This window comes from Galendromus occidentalis, unplaced genomic scaffold (assembly GCF_000255335.2).
Source record: "Galendromus occidentalis unplaced genomic scaffold, Mocc_1.1 scf7180000077485, whole genome shotgun sequence".
NCBI lineage: Eukaryota > Metazoa > Arthropoda > Arachnida > Mesostigmata > Phytoseiidae > Galendromus > Galendromus occidentalis.
In genome coordinates, this window is record NW_003805473.1 from 920,141 (window position 1) to 940,479 (window position 20,339).

At 52.5% G+C, this 20,339-nt stretch overlaps 2 protein-coding genes across 2 annotated transcripts; one reads left to right on the plus strand and one right to left on the minus strand.

Annotated features, from left to right (window-relative positions):
* The first annotated feature begins 297 nt into the window (after positions 1-297).
* On the plus strand, positions 298-15,316 carry Calx (sodium/calcium exchanger 3). The gene is made up of 14 exons (XM_029112167.1): positions 298-987; positions 2,515-2,765; positions 3,856-4,057; positions 6,303-6,393; positions 7,236-7,482; positions 8,651-8,829; positions 8,959-9,199; positions 10,547-10,846; positions 11,091-11,182; positions 12,617-12,750; positions 13,769-13,895; positions 14,167-14,334; positions 14,649-14,934; positions 15,076-15,316. The coding sequence occupies exons 1-14, from the start codon at positions 298-300 to the stop codon at positions 15,314-15,316; spliced, it is 3,249 nt and encodes a 1,082-aa protein (XP_028968000.1).
* Positions 15,317-17,473: 2,157 nt separating this feature from the next.
* LOC100904284 (E3 ubiquitin-protein ligase RNF14) lies at positions 17,474-20,051 on the minus strand. The gene is made up of 4 exons (XM_003745850.1): positions 19,917-20,051; positions 19,163-19,374; positions 18,789-19,005; positions 17,474-18,654 (listed from the first exon to the last, which is right to left on the minus strand). The coding sequence occupies exons 1-4, from the start codon at positions 19,924-19,926 to the stop codon at positions 17,537-17,539; spliced, it is 1,557 nt and encodes a 518-aa protein (XP_003745898.1). The 5' UTR covers positions 19,927-20,051; the 3' UTR covers positions 17,474-17,536.
* Positions 20,052-20,339: the final 288 nt, after the last annotated feature.

Below are 20,339 nucleotides of genomic sequence, written 5' to 3' on the forward strand. Positions count from 1 at the left end.
TGCTAGCCAGCGAGTGAGTGAAGTGAGATGCGTTCATCCCGATAATGAATTCTTTGCCGCAAAGCGAGGAGCATTCAGTGATCGATCGAGAAACAAAGCGACAGCGGAAACTTGAACTGATCGAACGGTATTCCTTTCCAGGACAGCATGAAATTCAAGTAGTGTGCGAGGCGACGTGGCAAGCGCTCCCAAAACGGAAATGAACCCTATGAGACGTTGGTGATACGGATCATGTGTGCCTGCAGTGGTTGATATCGGACGTCGACTTCGCGCTGGCCCAGTGCATCCGGCGGAGTGATGAGATACGTTGTGGCGGCGCGGAGGAGCACCGACTTGACGGATGAGCACGCCATGGAAAGCTCGCAAGGCCCTCCGGACCGGGCATTGCGCTCACGGCGTCACCCTCTCTGTAAATTCATCCCCACCTACCAGTTTGTATTGCTATTCACCATCGTCATCGTCGTCGTCGTCTCCCTACTCTCGCATGGTCTGCCTTCGGCGGAAGCGGCACACGCCAGCTCCAGCAGCGGGGGGAGCAGCAGCGGCAGTGGGGGCGCGTCGAACGAAGTCCGGATACCCTACAACCCGAGCGTATTCGCCACCGTGTTTGCCGAAATTCCCCAAGTCAAAGTCGTTAGCGAAAGCAGAGAATCGTCATCCACGGACGACTACGAGGTCGTCGACGGGGATTCCCCCGGTTTCTGGACCTACCTACTCCGGCCGGGCTTTGCGCTACAGAGCGAATCTCAATTGAAAGAGCCACCGACGAACGTCACCGACGATGAGGTTCCCGCTCACCAGAAAGGAAAATGCAAAGACGGACTCATTCTTCCGGCGTGGCGACCGCTGGAGCCTCTTTCGACGGGAGATCGTTGGGCTAGAGGAATAATATACTTTCTAGGACTCGCATATTTCTTCGTGGGCATTTCCATAGTTGCCGATCGTTTCATGGCGGCCATCGAAGTCATCACTTCGCTAGAGAAACAGGTTAGTGCAGAAGATGCGTTCATCCAATTACCTAGGTAGTTCCCCAGTCTAGTCGACTCACGAAGTGGGAAGACTTGACTGTAATTCCGTGAGGAGAGTGAAATCGTTCACCGAGGGCAGATAGCGATTGTGTTGATCATTAGCGACCAACGGTGTCTTTTTGCTGCCGCTGCTCCTCTCGCCAATGGCCGTATGCTCAACAATGTTTCGAGATCGATCGGCTTCTTCGGCGGGCGGACGAGTAGGCAAGCAAGCAAGCAGGTAGATCGTTGTTCTTTCGTTTGACTATACTCCGTTCGTTCGTTCCGTGGCCGTTCGCTTGAAGATGTGACGAGAATGTCAACTTGTTGGTCGCGGTTGCTTGGCTCTGGCCGGAACATCGTCGCATCGAGGCGTCACATCTTGCAGCCCATCGAAATCAACGACCTGGCAGGACCCATTGTGTGTTTGAAGTGACGGCGGGCCGTTCGCTGGTCCTGGTGGTAGTCCTCGTCTTCTTCTTCTTTTTCCCTCCCTGTTGTATGCGATATTCACCGATGGAAATTCTCAGAGTGGGGACAAATCGGTTCCCGACGCTTTGCTGGTGACCACCGAGCGACGTCATTCCGGAAGTCGCATCGGCTTGTTTTCATTGACCGAGACGAAAGAAATAATCCGCCACGTTTGGTGTTCTGCTCCCGATCGGGGAGGTTTTTTTGGTTCGTCTGCCACCAACCGGTTCTTGCCTAGGCATTGAGCTCGGAAAATCGACTGCGGTGACCGAATCTGACTGACTGACTGAGTAGAGTCTGATAGCAGAGCGGGAACTCGACTCGATTCGCCTCTTGACTAACGCTTAGTGAAAATGTAACGACGGAAGCTGTCACCGGTTGGCGTTACTCATTTCTCGGTACTTCGTAGACTCCAATGTAAACTGTATGGGCTCGCACCTTTTGCCGATTGGCCGTCGGCCAGCACACGGTGACGGCGACCGCGACAATATCGCTAACCCGAGCCTTCGGTTCTCCACAAAAATAAAAGTCTGAATGACGAAACTCTGTCGCCGGACGGGAGGACCGTCAGCCGGACGCAAGTCGGAAGCGGTATCGTGCTAATGTCTCGAAAAGCATTGCTGTAATTTTTCACGAAAGCCACAGTTCAAACCCGTGAGCAACGAGGCCGATAGCAGCGTTTCCGAGTCGGCCAGACTCTTGACTAGTCGTCCACTCGTCGTTCAGTTTGTCCGTCCGTCCGTCAGACAGTCAGTCAATCAGTCGGTTAGTCTATAAAGCGGCTAATGAGAACCCACCGAAACCTGGCAACAATTTATAGCTGTCCCGAGGTACTTCCTAACGGAGACGAAAGAAATAGCCCAACCAATAAAAAAGACATTCAACAAGATGCGTTCGACGGTGTGTCGTTGACGACCCTCCATCCTCCTCTAGCGGAGTCGCTGCCCGCCCGAGGGCAACGCATGAATCATTCACGCGAGTCCGCGAGGAACTTCTCACTGCACTTCTCACTAAGAGCTCGTCCAATACATTCCAGGTCACTATAACAACACCGGATGGCGAGAAGCAAGTTATCGCCGTCCGCGTCTGGAATGAAACGGTTTCGAACCTGACGTTGATGGCACTCGGTTCTTCGGCTCCAGAAATCTTGCTGTCTGTGATCGAGATCTACGCGGAGAACTTCGAGGCGGGAGATCTTGGACCGGGAACGATCGTCGGCTCCGCTGCCTTTAATCTGTTCGTCATCATTGCCATTTGTGTTTGGTCGGTGCCGTCGAATGAAGTGAGGTAGGTCGACAGTCCGTCCGTCCGTAAATCTGGGAGCACGTCATTGTTTATCGCCCCCCGTCCGTCCGTCCGTCCGAGCGGTATCCTTTCGCAATAGGGACCCCGCCCCCTCTCGCCTGTCTGATGCCTGAGTGATTCTTCGGCGACGACGACGTATCGCGTTACTATGAGGTGCACGTCGCGTTCAGTCCACTGCACCGTGGATGGAAACTTCGGTGGCTCACAAGTCCGTGGACACAAATACGGTCGCTGGCGAGCGGATAGGCGTAACGGATATGCCAGCCTACCGGATTCGGTGTCTTCCGCACCTCGGCGGTCATTTGCATACAGACGATCGACCGCATCCTCTCAATCCGATGATGGAAAGCCGCCGCCTCCATCGAGACCGTACTGGGCAGCTTTGTCCGATCGGTGCAGTCGAGCAGCCTATCTATCTGTCTGCTCTTCTGTTCCACTGTTAGCGAGTCGGACGAGTATTTCAGCAGTCAGGCGGGAAGCCTAATCTAGAGCTCAGGGAAGCGACTACCTTCTCTAGGGAGGATGAATCAGCTCACAGTTGGGGGACATCACATCGAGGCGGGAGGCATCAGTCGGTCGTTCAGTCAGCCAACTGCGTGTTGCTCACATGATCATTCTGGTCTCGTTAAGGGAACGTAAGCCACTCCGAAGTGCTTTCTTGATGTTTGCGACGGCTCGCTGCTGCCACTCGTGGATCGCCGCCGCCGTCGAACTCTATTCCCCATCGGCGGCGGAACGATTCTCCCGTCGATCGTATGATGCATCGCCGCTATTTCCACCTCGCTATATCTTGCTGCGAGGGTCGAAGGCGGAAAATCCGCCCATCGCTCGATTGACTCGTCACATCATGAATGCGGCCGGACGAGTTTTTACGCAGCCTCGCTGTATTGTTATTGCGTCAGCCGAGCATGTCGCCGAGGGAGAGGGTCCGAGAGATCGCCCCGCGCAGAAAAACAGAGAACTGTTTTTAGAATATATCGCTTAAGGCCTCGTTTTCGACTCCGGAGCAGAGATCCCGAGAGGCAACGGACCCTAAGGAATTCGCTTAAAAAATTCATCCGCTCCATTTCAGACGAATCAAGCACTTGCGAGTGTTCGCCGTCACAATGACATGGTCGGTTTTCGCCTATATATGGCTGTACGCCATTCTGACGTGGAGTTCGTCGGGAGTCATCGAAGTCTGGGAGGGCATTCTCACGTTCCTTTTCTTCCCCATCACCGTCGGTACCGCCTATGCGGCCGATCGAGGCCTCTTGTTGGGCAAGTTCCTTCAAGTAAGTTGAAACCATCGCATACTCGCTGACGCTATTTTTCCCGTCCTATGTATATGGTAGCTATGTAGTTTGTCCAGCGCCTACAAAAAAAAAAGATAGAGAGAGGGAAGAACATCGACCAAGCCGACTCCGTACGGATGGCCTCACTCGGTACGGAGGACTAAGAGAAATAGGCGTACCGTGAAGGCACGCTGACACTCTACTCACAGATTGTTCTTGTTGACCTCGGGAAAAGCCTCCGCGTCCTGGACAGTTCTGCCCTCCGAGCCGGAAAACATTTCTCAGGATGATCCTCTATTTACCCGTCGGACAGGACAGGCTTACGCGCTGTTTATTACGTAGTTACACAATCACGTACACACAGGAACTCGCCTCCGGTCGACAGCACTTCGAGTCACCGAACGACTTCCAAATCTGAAGTCGACCGGCCGCGAGTCGGTTTTCTTCGAGGAAAAACATCCGCGCGGCTATGGGACGAAGCGCCTCTCGTGCTTCCGGACTATCCGAAGTTGAATCTCGGGGAGTATCTTTCTCGAACTTGGCGCCCTGACGTGAATTGCACAATTACAACAGTCTGCGTGCATTCAGCTATCATATGGAATCTTATTGCGGCTCCGCCTCTTGTTATGCTACGGCTCCCCTTTACGCAACACGAATAGAAAACTCGTTATCGACCGCGGTAAATATAGTCTGACAGTGCGAAGGTCGCGAATCCATGTTTTCGGGATCGATTCGAAGACACCGATCAGGACAGAGGTGGTGATCAACGTCACTCAGTCAGTCAGTCAGTCAGTCAGTCAGACAGAGAGCTTATTGCGTCGCAGCGGGACGTATCCTTGCGCTCAATTTCCCGTTCTCCACCTTCCACCGCAATTTCACGAACACCGAAGGATCGGCGCCCGGTTCTCCTTAAGCTTCTCCTTAAGCGACTCGTGTTGCTCTCGATACCTGACGGAGAAGTCGCGGAGCGCGGTCACATATAGTTGTCGCGACGAACGACGATGATACGGAACAGCGGCGGCTTCCTGACTCGTTAGAATCAAAGAGCCCACGAAAGAACAAAGTTGATGAACGCGTTCGGGTAACTAATCAATCCCAGTCTGTAGTCATCTGTCTTAGCCTGCCGGCCGGACGAGCTTCAACGTCAACACGAACAGGCTGAATGAGTTGTCACGAACGACACATTCCGCCGAGAGCATATTGACCGACATCTCGGATGGAACACACTGTTCGTTTCGAATAGACCCATGTACACATGAACACGCATCAATCGTCCGTTTCGGCTCGACGATTAGATGGATCACCGAATCGAGTATTCGGAAGACGGACGAACGGCGATAGATAATGAAGAGAGAGATACGCGATTCAGGGGTATGACAAACTTCATCGACCGATCGGATGTGTCACAATAAACATGCTGTCGGCACGATTCCGCTTCAATCTGACTCAATAGGGTAGAGCAGCTCTTCGTTCAGCCAGCATCATGATTCGGCGTGAACTCACTGCGCTCTTGATGGATTATATGCTGACAGGAAATTATGCTTTGTCATATGGGCCGAGGCATTCGCGATCAGGCATTCCATGCTACGCTTCTCGAGGACTTCGCTCGCGACCGAGAGCACCCCGACCCTCGCCCTCTAGTCGGCGAACGTCATTGAGTGGATCTTCCGCGAGCGCGCACGATATTAGCGGATTCTAGATATGCTTCTCGTACCGCGGATCCCATCCGATCCGCAAATGACTGTCGCCCCCGTTCCTTGCCGGAGAGAAATAATAACGCGGTTCGCGTTCCATGGAACATAGTCCGCCGTTCAGTCTGGAGTGCGGAACGGTCTTGGAGCGCTGCTGCGCGACCATTTTTTCACGTTACGCCACGGAATTCGGTGACAGGTTCGGCCGTTGTTATCCCCATTAACGACGCGACGTGCCTTCTCCATTAGATTTCCCCTGCGGAAGCGGATGGTTAGCCGGTGCTTCCCAGCACTTTGTCGTCGAATGAGTTGTCGCCCATGGAGATTTTTCCCTGAGCCCCCGTAAACCAATCGATTCAGCTACGATTCGATCACGTCTGACTACGCAAAGTTCCGGCCCGCATATATTCATCGCAATAGAAAAAAGTCGACGAACACCGTCTGGTCCGCTACGGCCAACCAATCTCAGTGAGGCGGAACTTCACCCCTCGTGGACTCAGTCGGTCCTCGGGGAGCAAGGAGCTGAAACTTCATCAAAGTTCTCCGTGTTCCAGGGCAGGCAGTACCGTTTGAATAAGCGAGGAGTTATCGTTGGCGGGGAAGGAGGCGACGAAGAGTCGAAGTCGGTTTCGAGCAGCCGGAAGGGTAAGTGCTTTTGGGAGCGTTACGTTCATCTCATCTTCTTTTCCACCTCCTTTTGAGGTAAACGAATTTCCGACTCCATGTTCTCGCTCCCGATGTCTAGCGGACCGGAAGGTCGGTGGATAGACCCGCCTTGAGCAACAGGCGACCTTCGACTCCGTGACGATTCGTTTTCGTCGTTCGAGAAATAGGTTGGCTCCCGACGTCTTGGTTCCTGAGCCTCTCGCCCGGAGCTTTTTCTCTTCCTACGTCGACCGTTAACACTCGCTAGTACTTGTCCTACGTCTCGTATGATGAAGCGAGCCCATTCCTTTCTCGAAAACTTTTCTCTTCTCTGTCGGAGGGCGGTCAGAAACGGCTCAGTCCGAGCGACTCCGAGCTCTAACAACGCCTGCCGTCCGCCCATCGTACGAGCCCCTTGACCCTCGTTGTTGTCGTTGTTGTTGTGGACGCCCTTGGCCGCATCACGTCTCTAAACGTGTCAGATGCGCGAATCACCCGAAAGCCGAGTGCCTGACGACGCCCCGCGAGGAAGCCCACGTTCCCGCGGATGCGATTTTTTCGCGTCTAGCATGCGGATCCCACCTCACCAATAGAGCTTGTTTGGGCAATTTTCGTTGTGGATAAAGTTGTCGACGACGCAAGTTGCGTCATCAAATTACTCGGCGCATTCGCCCACTGTACAATGAAGAAACATAGCCCCGCCGCCCGTCGAACCCCGCCCGAGCTTATCTGAACAGGCCGAGATCCTGAGACTGGAAACAGCCGTGTGGGAGCGAGGAGTTACAAAGCGCCCGATATCAAATGGAGCGAAGGACGCCTAACTCATCCAGGTTCAGTTTCAGGCTCCCTCGAAATTCCGGCCATCACAATTATTCAACCCACGTCTAATGGCGATGTGCCTTCGGGCGATGAACGAGAACACGAAGAAGAGAATTCCGAAGCCGTCGCCTTTGAGAAGCATCGCAAAAACTACATCGACATCCTCCGAAATCTGCGGCGGAAGTATCCGGACGCCCTCATGGAGGAACTCGAAGCGATGGCTCGTGAAGAGATACTCAATCAAGGCCCGAAGTCGCGCGCCTATTACAGGTCAGTGCCGTCGCGGTCCTGCCCGATTCCACGGAAGTTTCATTATGAGGACAAGGGAAGAATGCGATCCGCTCGATATCTTGCTCTAGACTCCTAATCTTCGATATCCGGGTGTGGGGGACCGAGAGAATCGGGCTCGACCCGTAACGCGCGTGGGCTCATCGTCGACGACGATCCACGAACGACTCTAGTCCACCTCCGGAGACGATTCTGCGAGTCTGCAAGGCTTTCATGGACGTACGGGGGCAGGCCAGAGACAGTCAAAGCCAGATTTCCCACGGGTGACACGAATTAGGCCCGAGTCAATCAAAGAGACTCGTTTTCATTCCGCCGTCTCGCAAGTGCTGTCACCGTCGACGAGTCCCGCTCGCGCGCGACTCCCGTCTCGATTATCGGGAGTATTCTGTAGCTTCTGTCCTGTTCAGCGAAATCGATTTTTGCTGTCAGACTGCACGGCGGAAACAGTCGAAAGCGCAAGCTGAATGATGGCTAGGAACTCACGTGAGGTCGCGTCGGGCCTCCCCGGAGATTGCGGCACGTCATAAACATTTCGCCAGACACTCTCGCCGAATCGCTTTCCTTTCTCTGGAAACAGTTCCGCTCGACATTGTGATGAATTTCAGCCGCCATTGAAAAATTAGCTCTCCGTTGGTGTTTACACCAGCACGTTCGCTTCTTCATGAAGCAGATTCGGATGGTTTGCAGATTTATTGACGCAATTTACGATTTCCTCTCTTTTTGCCGTACGTTTCCCGCGCTCAGCAGGTGAAGTTACACGTCAGCGGCACTGTCTGAGGAAACTTGGAAGGAGGGAACAGAGGCTCCCGGAGGTCAATTATTTCCCGTTGCTGGCGAGCTAGCCCGAGCACAAAGCCGGGTTCCCATAGTTAGCGGCTCCATACGAGCCCGGCGGCGCCATGAATGGCTCATATTGAAGTGTGGGCGCCGGAATGAATAATGAATTAATCCACTCGTTTGATTCCCTATTGTCTCCCTCGGATATAAATAAAATCGGTCGTGGAAGCGAATGAGTGCCAATGCCAATCTGAATTAGCAATGTGGCAATAAGGCCATCGTTCCCCGAACTCGAGCCCCAAACTCGAGTTTCAGCGAGGGAGGAACTTGGAATCGTTGTTGATTCTCTTTTCACTGGAACCTCCGATTTCAGAATTCAAGCGACGAGGAAGCTAATGGGAGCTGGCCAATTGATGCGCAGGAGGCCTTCGAGGATGGTCCTTGAGGAGATTCGAGATAGGAGGACGAGAGCATTCTCCAAGGATGAACTCGAGCTCGGAATCCCGCGACCAACCGATGAGCCTCCCACCGTCAAATTATATTTCGATCCCGGTAAGATCCGAAAATTCACAATGTCTCCGAGGTCTCTGCCGCCTACGATGCTCCTCACGGCGGCGCGGCGTCTCGAGAGACTTGGAACGAATACACAGACTTCGTTGACGGCCTATTTATTCCTTCCAGGCCACATCACTTGTATGGAGTCTTGCGGAGAGCTCCAGGCCGTAGTCGTGCGAGAGGCACAAAATGTGGACAATACTGTTTGCGTAGACTACAAAACCGAGGACGGAACGGCGGTCGCGGGGCCCGACTACGAACACGTCGAGGGAACATTGATATTCCGTCCCGGGGAACGAGAGAAGACTATCGCCATCAAAATTATCGATGACGAAGTTTTCGAGGAAGACGAACATTTCTACATCAAGTACGTACCGTCTCGATTCTCCGACTCGAAAGCTCCTCGGTTGCGCTGACCGAGAGATATCAACTCACGTCGTCGTCATCTCGGTGCTCTAGTTCCTGTCTCTGACTTTCGGAGGTCAGGTTTCAAAAGCCGAGGCGAACAGGGCCCGTATGTTTTTTGAAACGAGAGCCATTATAAGATGCTAGCAGAAGCAAAATGATTAGGACTCCCTCCAGAGAGCCATCGTATGGACGACGGAGATACGACCACTGCATGAATCGGGACATTCTATGTATGTATGTAGCCAGCTAGCTAGATGGCCAGCCAGCTGGCTGTGCCTCGTTCCATTTAGACGGCCATCCGTCCCCGGGCCCGGCTCGGAGTTGCGGTGGGGTAAGTGGACGGCGGGGTAAGCGAGCATGTGACAGGGAGGCTCGGGGTAAACAGGGAGAAGAGAGCCCCGCGTCGCGTCGTCGTCGGGAATTCACAAGCCGACCGGAATAATGTCTTTTTTCGCATGTCGACTCTTAGTGAGAAACCGCCGTCCGTCGCCGGCACCACTACTCAGATTCCGACCCGAAGAACTTCCGTTACGACTTCGGGGATCTTACGCTATCTCGCTCAGAACGGGCATGTCGGGGCAGAGGGAAAGCCCCGCTCGGTAGAAAACCCTTCAGCGACGAATGCTCTCGGGGAGCATTCTTCTTCGACAGACTTTCACCGAGTCCGGGGGACATCGTCGTCAAACATTCTGAGAATGTTCAGATTGGTTTCCGAATCGGAAAAAAATGTTCCCTCATTCACTGTCGATGACCCCTTATGTATTTTTCGCTTGCTACGGAGACCATCGGAGAGAGCCCGAAAATCCTGCGGTCGACGGAGTTGACGCAGTTGGGAAGGACAGCAAAGATTGACGCCGGTCGGAGGAGAGCAGAGGCGGTGGGTCAGGGAAAGGGCAAGCCTCGCTGGTGGCAACGAGGGCGACGGCATCCGTAGGAGCCAAACTCTACCCAGATACATAATCAGCATGATTACATGCACACATATGTATGCTATCCGTGCCAGATATCCGTGCCGCTTGCGAGCTGGTCTGCATATGAAAGATTCGCCTCGCTTTGGCGGGGCTAACGACGTCATGCTGCTCCCCTTGTTCCTGCCCTTCTCCTTCGATATCCGCGTTCCTGCCATCATATCCCTGCCCTTATCTCTACTTTCTTAATCCGATCTGCGGATAGGGAATCATCGCGCAGCTTACGCTGCGTCAGGCGTGGCGGAGGCGAGCAAACAATCAGTCTTCCTCCGACGGTCGGGCGAACGCGACCCCCCGAAGAATCGATATAATAACAGAACGAAATCGCTCTTCCTCAGATTGTCGAACCCACGCTACAGCCAGGAGCCTCACGAGGACGATCCACCAGTTGTTCTTGATACCCCATCTATTTGCACTGTTATGATTCTCGATGATGATCACTGTGGATGCTTCCAATTGGCTGAGACCGAAGTTACGCTCAGTGAAGCCACGGGCGAATACAGAGTCACGATCAACAGAAGTTCCGGCGCTCGTGGACGCGTCGTTCTGCCTTATAAGACGATCGCCGACACGGCAAAAGCCGACGAGCAGTATGAGCACGTCGAAGGAACTGTCATATTCGAGAACAACGAGATAACGTGAGTCGTATGCCAATAGTTCGCTTCGATGAGAATTCCTCCTCGCACGGCGCTTACCGAATCGTAACCGATATTCTCAGCAGAATGTACGTGGAACCGAAAACCGATTTTCGCGGCTTACTTTCGCTCGATGGCCTCATACGCTTCTCGTTCCTGCGATTGTGGTCGTTCAAGCCGCCATAGCTTCCCGTCATAAAAAGATATGCCCAGCTGAATATCTCATATCCGAAGTTTTTTTCCGCAGGAAAACGGTTCCAATAACGATCTACGACGAAGAACGCTACGAGAAGAATTTGAGCTTTGTCTTCCAGCTCGGAGATCCCAAAACTGAACAACGTAAGCAATCAACGCTCACAGTTTCTCGACGATTTCATACTTTGCCCGAAGACGGTGCGAAGAGGATCCCTCTATCCCCGTCGGTGATTCCTCCTTGCGGGGAATTCTGAGTGAATTCATTTTCCTCATAGATTGGTAGTTTCCTCATAGTATTGATCTTAGATGAATATCGGCTTGATCTGATGTGAGCCGACTCTCTGAATCGAATCCTCAAAATCGGATGGTTACAATCTGCAGATGACCGTGGGCTGCCTTTGGGTGGGGAAGAAATTTATTCTTGAATCACTCCGGTTCTCAACAGTCGACTGCGGAATGCGAAAGCGGAATACCGCACACAGGGCCCCGGGCGATATGACTGAGCCCTCACTGCGCCCCACTCGAGGGATGATGATGATTCCTCTCTGATTTCATCGCCTCCATTGGGCGCTTACTCGCTGAGTGTAGAACTTGAAGTATGCCTCTCCGCACGTTCATCTTCGCCAAATCCAATCACCCGAGAAGTGGCGACGGCCGATTTTTCTGCGATCTGCCGGAATAATTAGCGGGCAATCCTTCTTCGAGGCCCGAAGTTGTCCCAACGCGGGAACGGAAAGCCCTTTATTTCAATTGCGGGACTACGGCTCAAGGCCATTGGAGCGGTCTCCTAAATTTTCTTCTGGAGAGGCCAAGACAAGAATTCGCGGTCAGGAGAGCCCGGAGTAAGATCGAGCCTGAGTTCCTGAGCACGCTCGGTAATAATGATCGATTCATTCACCCACGGAATCTTCCTCACCTCGTTTTTGAACCTCGCATGTTTCCCTAACGGACGGAGTTCAACGAGAATGCCGGGAGGGGGCAAACTCAGCGAGGCCGAGGAGGGGGGACAGAGCTTGATGAGTTCTCGATTTCCCCAATTTTTCTTTCAAGTTTTCATTGCCGCTGATGGCCCATACAGACGGACGCGGACCGAGCGGGCCCGGAAAGGTGCATATTGAACACATTTCTTTCGCAAGAGCAGAGAGTTCGCTGACAGGGTCCCCGACCGATATGAGGCGAATATTGGATTCGCCCTGTACCATATAACACATGTACATATCCGTTCGACAAGGAACTCACGTTCCCCACGCGTGCTCCCTCGCACCCGTTCCGCTATCGTCATCCATTTGCTCCGGAGCGTTCCGCAATCTGCTCGCTCTAGACCTAATTCGCACGGTTTGTTCTGACACGACCCGTTGTTGGGGATCCTACATTCGAGAGCGCGCTCTTCCACGGTGATCGGGCCCGTCTCCCACGGTGGCTCCCGACTCGTCTCCTCCCAGCCCCCCGATATCGACCATCCCATTCGGTCTTCGGTCAGATGATTCCTATCTACTTCCTTCTTATGTACCCAGAATCAGGCAGGAGAGCTCTAGCTGGCCGAATACTCTCTTCTATCTCGTGTTGTTCCGGTTGCAGAACTGCTCGAGGGGGATAGCCCGATTCCTGAAGACGAGCTCACTAAGGCTCAAAGGATTGCTCTGCAAGGTCTACCGAAGTTGGGTGAAGCTACCAAGTGCATCATTCACATCCGAGAGAGCAAAGAATTCAAAGTAAGTGACCTCATGCCCATCCGCTGATTCATCTATGGAGCCAGGAATGTCCCGTAGACATAACAATCGAATCAAATGTACTGTTACTGCTGAGGTACCAACGTTCATCGCCTTCGGTTATTCCGAGGCTAAGCAATTAGGACTTCTGATTACACCGGCAAAAACAAATCCTAAATACAGAAGTTTCGCCATCAATGAGGTTGTGTTATGCACCTCACATCGAGCTAATCACACCTCACAAGTCAGCTACCTACGTAGCCCTTGATCAATGTGAGCGGCTGGCAGGCCGACCGCCCAGCCAGCGCTAACTGCGCTGGGAGCCGTGTGTGATTTCCTCTATCCATTACGATGCAGCGACAATTGAGTCGATGTTCATTTCCTACGGTTTCGCGACTCGAGCCCTGATGGAACGTGTCGGGGCTTACTACACGACGGTTTCGAGCAATTTCTCCTCGAGAAGCCTTGCGAGGAACGCTCTCTGATACAAAGAAACTTGTCCCGGGCGCCTCGGTGGCTCTTGGTCTTCGGGGCCCGCCGGATCGAATCCAGAAGGGATTTACTCGGATGATTCTATACCCGAGAATCGCTTCACGTAATGAGTTTACCATGGCTTGGCATCGACATAATAACAAGAGAAAATAGAAGAGAGACAATAAGTCCTCAGAAACTATCGAGTGGGAGCGATGCGTTAGAAAACATCCTCGGAGTTTTCGGGAATATTCTCCGGGCCTGAAGACCCGCGAGCTCCGAAACGGCGAGACGAAACCAACGTTCCCCGTCTCTCTGGTGCTCTCGCTCGAAGATAATGAACGAAACTGAATCAAGGGCTCTCAGCGAGCAATCTCAGAAACCGGAGGCCTCCCCTCCTCCTCCGGAGATTCAACGCTGTGCAGGGACGGATTCAATCTCTCTGACGCTCGACCGGACACGCTCGGCGGAACTCGATTTGCTTTTGCTGAAAATGGTAATACCAAGTAGCCTCGTCAATTGACACAGCCATGCTTGCGATTCGTTGCAGAGCACCGTGGACAAGCTCTTCCAGAAAACGCAGTCGTCGATTCTGATAGGTTCGTCATCGTGGAAAGATCAATTCATCGAAGCATTCAAGGTTACTGCGGAGGAAGAGGGCGGAGACGAGGAAGAAGGTAATATTTCTCCGTTCGAGTTTCGGAACCACAGAATCTGTATCAGCCAACAAGAGAGATCCGCCCCCGGGAAACTCGGCGCTCTCGAATTCGATAATAGCGATCAGAACGCTGGGAATGTTCTCATTTCGGCGGATCATCGCGCGTGGGGGGAAATTCTGAAAGGAAAGAATTCCCGGGGAAATTCTTCCGCGGGAATTTCAATATCGTGGGATGGCCGGTCCGGATTCGGTCCGGTATTCGAATTCATGCGATCCCCTCTGTGTCCCAGGTGATGAAGAGGAGATTGGCAGTCTCGTGGGTAGTGGAACCGGAAAGTCATCCGTCCATTCGAAAGATTCGCTTGCCAACCTGCCAACCTGCTCAGACTACGTGTTTCATTTCATCACCGTGTTCTGGAAATTCGTCTTCGCGTTCGTTCCTCCCACCGACTATTTCGGTGAGTGTCGCCGCGAGATCCCCGGCTGGGCGAGGGCTGAGGAAGAAAAGCCGACGGGGAATCGCAAACGCTGTGTGCGATAATAATAATGTCATTATCATTATATTTATCGTACACACAATGTAATAATGATATAATTAGTCTTATTCTATACATGTTCATATAATATAATGATGATGTGATCATACTCATAATATTTATGTCCGTATAATATAACGATGACCATAATGATGGGTTCCGGAAATGCGCGGACCGCGAACCTTTCTCTCTCCTCCCAACGAGCCGTTGATCTAATGCAGTTGGTTCTATTTTAGGTGGCTGGGCCTGTTTCTCGGTATCTATCCTGATGATTGGAGTACTGACGGCGTTCGTAGGAGATTTAGCGTCTCACTTCGGTTGCACGATAGGATTAGCAGATTCTGTGACCGCCATTACCTTCGTAGCTTTAGGAACGTCGATTCCAGACACTTTCGCGTCGAAGGTCGCTGCAATTAACGACAAATACGCCGATTCATCGATCGGTAACGTCACTGGTTCAAACGCGGTGAACGTGTTCCTCGGCATCGGGATCGCGTGGTCGCTTGCGGCCCTCGTGCATTGGTGAGCGCCTAGATGTGGACGAGTTCCCGGGTCGACGGTGACTTCCGGAGATTTTCTCCTTCCAATGGCCAATCGATCGAGTCGGTCTCCGTGATTTCTCCCGCCGCGAATCTGCGCTAACGGGGGAATTTTCGATTGCAGGAAGAACGGCACGACCTTTCGCGTCAGCCCAGGAAACTTGGCCTATTCTCTGACTTTGTTCTGTATCTGCGCTGGAATCGCCTGCGTCGTTCTGCTGCTGCGACGACGGCCCGCCGTAGGAGGGGAACTGGGCGGCCCCATGAAGTATAAATTGCCTACTACGGTGCTCTTGGCGAGTCTGTGGGGATTTTACGTCCTCATGAGTACCCTTGAGGCTTACGGTATTGTCAAAGGATTCTAAAGTTCCTGTTTGAAGATTCCGGAAACCGTTAAGCGGAAACCTTGTGAGCGGAGAGCGAGCCGCGCTTAACCTCGATCTGAATCGTCGGGCTCTCCATTCTGATCGACCAGCGTCCGCTGTTACGTCTCTAGGTCGATCCATCCGTTTGTCCTGCCGTCCGTCCGTGCGTTCAACCGTCTACCCAGACCCTCGCATCCATTAATCCATCCTCATTCATTTACCTCGCCATCAGTTCACACAACCGATCATCGAGCTAGAGACCGTTTGAACGACGAGAACGCCTTACCTGGTCTCGTCAGCGGTACACCGGACCCCCAGCTCCGGGAAAGGAGAAGCAGGGGAGAAGGAGACCACGGACGGTCGGACTGAGCACGGAACAAAAACTCGGTGGACTTTTGGCGGCCTGCACCTCAACGGGAACCCAGACCGCGAACACCATAGCTGTACATAGCTCCTCGGGAGGAGCATCTCATATCAGTAGCGATCGACGTACGAAGCGAGGGAATCTAGTCCAATAATTCGAGAAGCGTGCCCGTCGTCCTCTCAACAAAGACTGCAGCGTCGTTAATTGTTTCGGAGTCGAAACGTCAAGGCTCCAATGAAACCGTTGTCTGCATATTCAATGCCTCTCATATTTTATAAGTCTTGTTATTCGTGTTCATCGGCATCCGGAAAACAAGTTTTTCAGTTCTCTACTTGAGTTTTCCTTTCCGGGACTTACCGTCGTCGACCTGCATGCTCCTTACAGATCCCTGGGAAATAAAAAAGCGCGATACGTTGAAGGACTTCACGAGAACTCGCCTCGCTCAGATACTACATTCATGACAGGCAAATGAATGTGAATCAGTGGAGGTCCCGAACGTCATGTCGGAACCGAGGAAAGACCCGAGTCGGGGCTTCGTAATTGGATAAGTGAGTCCATGATCCGAGGCTGGAGATGTCCGGGATCAGGATGACGTCCTGTCATCTGTAGTCGCTGTCCCGCTCGGAGGTATTCCGAGTGACCGCCCGGAGATTGCTCAGCCCCGGTCACTGAGTTGCGGTCTCTGCCCGCTGAAGCATGTGGGGAACTTCCCCCTTTCAAGTAGGAGGGATTCTACCTGGAGGGAATGCGCATCGGGGAGATGTCGAAAAATCGGAGCAATTCGTTGCGCTTGTTTATGAGGTTCTTCTGAGGCCGGAACGAAGATTAAACTTTGGGTTCTGAGCGCCCGATTCGATGGATGCTCCGGCGGTTGTTTTATGCACTAATTGCAGATTCGTATCGACTACGTCGCTGACTCAGATCCGGCAGTCCGTCCTTATATTCCCGAAACGAAAGTCATTCTCTCCTAGATTTCAATGGATCCAACGCCTTTTGGAACCACGCCGCGAGAGCATCCCCCAACCATGGCTGCTCCGGCCGGGGTCCTGCCCCCTATCTCCGCCTAACAGGTGCTTCAGGCGTCTCGCGCCGGAGTCGGAGAGAGGCGGGGAATCATGGATAATTCTCCTCTTCTTCTCAACGGGGCAGGGCTGTTATCCGCCGACTTTTGTCTTTTCTCTCCCTGCCAGGATAATTGTTGGCTCGTCTGGCTGCCGGACTTCGATCTCGTCCCGCCCCCTTTCCCTCCAGGGGGCGAGAATTCAGAGGGGTAGAGCATAATCAGAGCGAGGCCCCGAAAAAAGTAGTGAACTCTGATTAGACACGAGATCTCAAGTCTCGAGTCATCCCGACCCATCTCTCTATATGCTGGGAACGAGTTCAGCCTGCGCTGCGACTCCAGGGAAGTCGAGAGGCTCAATGACACTAATGCGACAGCGAACACAATAGCTAGAATCTTCCTCGCGTGTAGTCGATTGTGGAATCTCGACTCAGAACCCGTCTGGAGTCTGTAGATTGTCCTCGCGATGAACAAACGATTCTCATCGATCACCTCTTGATATCGAGGAGTCCTGGTCGCGTCCTCTCCGGACCAGAGGTGCCGTCCCGTCATACATATTTTTGTACGTCTCGCTCCAGAGGATTTGCGTCAAAGTATACACAGGTCTCCCCGGACTTATTGTCCTGAAAATTGGGATCCCCATTCCCCGATCCATCGCGCAGATTCACGGGGGAATATAAATCTGAAGCATATCATATCGCTCAGCGGGAGAAGGAATACACGAATGAAAAGATTTCCAAAACACTTTATTTCGCCACCATGATCATACCGATTGATTGGGAAGCTTCCGACAATCTCAAGGCACCAACCAGCGGAACCGCGGATCGTTCAGAAATTGCTCCACGTCGAATTCGACTAAGGCGATTATCCCATCATGCGCGCCTTCGTCGTCTTCATCCCCGTCGTCATCATCGTGCTCATCTCCATCCTCGGCTCCTTCGAAGAGCCGCATGTAACACAGCGATCCCGACACACTGAAGTGATCGTAGGGGTTCTTCAAGCGATCTAGGTCCTTTCCACACAAATAACAAAATTTGCTATGACATTTCCAGCAGACCATCTTATTGCAGCCTTCGCTCTTTTCGATGTCTGTTCGACAATTGGGGCACTTCTTGGAGTTCTTCGAAATCCACTTCTCCGACTCGTCGTTGGCGATTAAAGCCTTGAGGTATTTTTTAGAGTATTTCTTCTCCAACGTCGCCCGCGTCGTCGAATCTCCCTTCAGATATTGCTCTATCGTTGCCTTCTCAGCTTCTGAGTTGAGGATGCACGGGTTGATACCATGGTTCGCACGGCGGCAATCCGTGCAGAACGAATAATTGCATTCGGCGCAGGTTGCAACGGTCGATGACGGATCGGCGATCACAGGTTTCTCACAAGATCGACGGGCACAAGTGGTGATATCTTTCTCTGAGTTTAGGTAGCGCTTCAACAGCAGTTCGTCGTAACGCTCGAAGCATTCGGCGCCTATCAGTCGTTTCACTTCGCTACCGAGAATCTCTGTATCGCATCCCGGCTCCATGCAGGTTACAACCCCGCTCTCGAGACCGCCGTCCATCTGGGTGCGGATGTGTTGCGCGGTGCAGTCGTTGCAGAATGCATGTCCGCAAGGGCTGAAGACCGTCGCATCTTTGCCAGGTACCCTATTGAAGCAGATTGTGCATTCGAATGGAGTGTTCTCGAAATGCTCTCGCTTCGCAGTGACGTTATAGTCCTTCAGGAACGGGACGATATTCGAAACGGGCAGAGGAATGAGTTTGGCACGGCGATCGAATCTGCTCCACGAATCCCTTGGCCTGTCTGGTTCCGACGAGGTACCGGCAGAGTCTTCAGATGTTTTCTCGCGCTTCCTCGTGTGGCTGGAACGATTTTGGAAGAAGAAGAGCTTCTTCAGGTCTATCTCGTCGGCGATCCCTGCATTGAAAGCGGTTCATGTTAAAGGGACATCATGAACCCGGAACGATTTCCCGTTGGACGCTTGACCATGGAGGAATATTCATTGTTTCATCGGGAGATGAAGCATCGAAGAAAGAGCGCGAGATTCTCACCAAGGAAGTTTAGAAGCTCGTTCTCCAAAAAGTCAACCCAGTTGAAGACAATGATCATGTTTTCATTCTCCTTCCACATTTCGTCCAAGCGAGCGCATATTTTATTGAGCTCGAACATGTTCAACCATTGTGCGTGTATGACGAAGCGTGGCGGCTCCAACTCTGGATATCCCTCGGGGAAGACCAGATCCAGATAGAGAGGAGGTAGATAGTTGACCTGCAGATTCCGGATTTATTCCGATCCGATTACGGGTTCCTGGTTTTGACTATACTTCCCGGAGGTTGCAATAGTTTTCAGACGATAAAAATAGGAGTTTGGGGAGGTACACGGAAACGAAAGCAAATGCTTTGAAAGGAGAGAAGAGAAAAATCACCCTGAAACTCTGGGCTTCGAATTGCGGGACATCCAGTTTCACATTGACACTTTCTCTGGGGAGTCTCGTGGAGAATGTCAGCTTAGCACCAAGGAGATTTCCCGTCTTGGTCCGCGCGAAGATCTTCTCGCCATAAATCGATTCAAGCGCATCCAATTCGTCCTGCTGACTTGATAGACACGACGCCGACGTTTCCTCCGGGATGGGGTTCGCTGTGGGATTAGGAACAGAGAGTTTTAGAGCCCCGAATTCGGGGATATCGGCTGAATTCTTTTGGATGTGAAGTGCCAGAAGAGACCAACAACGTGCTACTGTGAGAGCATCACCGAGTGCTCCTAAGCGGATGTGAACAAAACACGAGAGCACAAGGCTGTCCATGACCGGAGGCCAGTCCCTCCGATTCATGAAGTTACATCTGTACCTTCGAGGTACGAGGGACATCGAGCGAAGCCACTTGCCTTCATGAATCGGCAAATCGATGAATTGACATTCGCGACTGACATGGTCTCATACAAGTTATCGGATAAATCGGACTTTAACAGCGGCATTCGACAAATCTAGCGGAAACTCCTCCACCGGAGAAGTCCTCCTCAGAGAGAAGTCCTGAATCGTATCCCAACCCGGAAGATGTCATATTCAATTCGTGTCAATCCACAAGTTTCAGAGACACGTGACCCCGACTTCCAAAGAGTAAGTCGGATTTTCTGTTTCATGGAATCTGAATCCTATTTGTAGGGGAAACGAAGATACGTACCGGATGCCATGGTGTCTTCTATTCAGCGGTGTGAGTCGGACACTATCCCTGTGGTTCGCAGGAAACTCCCGTCAAGACACTCGGGTGCGCCGCCCAGACTGCATCAGGATCACATATACAGCATCGATCGTTGTCACTTCGTTCCAATATTCGCCAGGCTCTTACCCCTAGCAGACGACTCGAGGGATCGTGGTTGGCATTCGAACAAAGAGCAGGCTTCTCGTACCATCCGATATACCGTGATGCGATCGACACTCTAGAGGGAAATTGGGTTTCTGCGGGAGTCCCGGTACGTACAACCAGCTCCGGTCTTCACTCCGGCTACACCAGCTCACTTCCCAGTGTGATATTCCATCCTGCCCCGATCACGCACGGTGAGAGAGAGGGAGGGTGTTGATCAACAAGCGTGCCCTCTCGTTGACA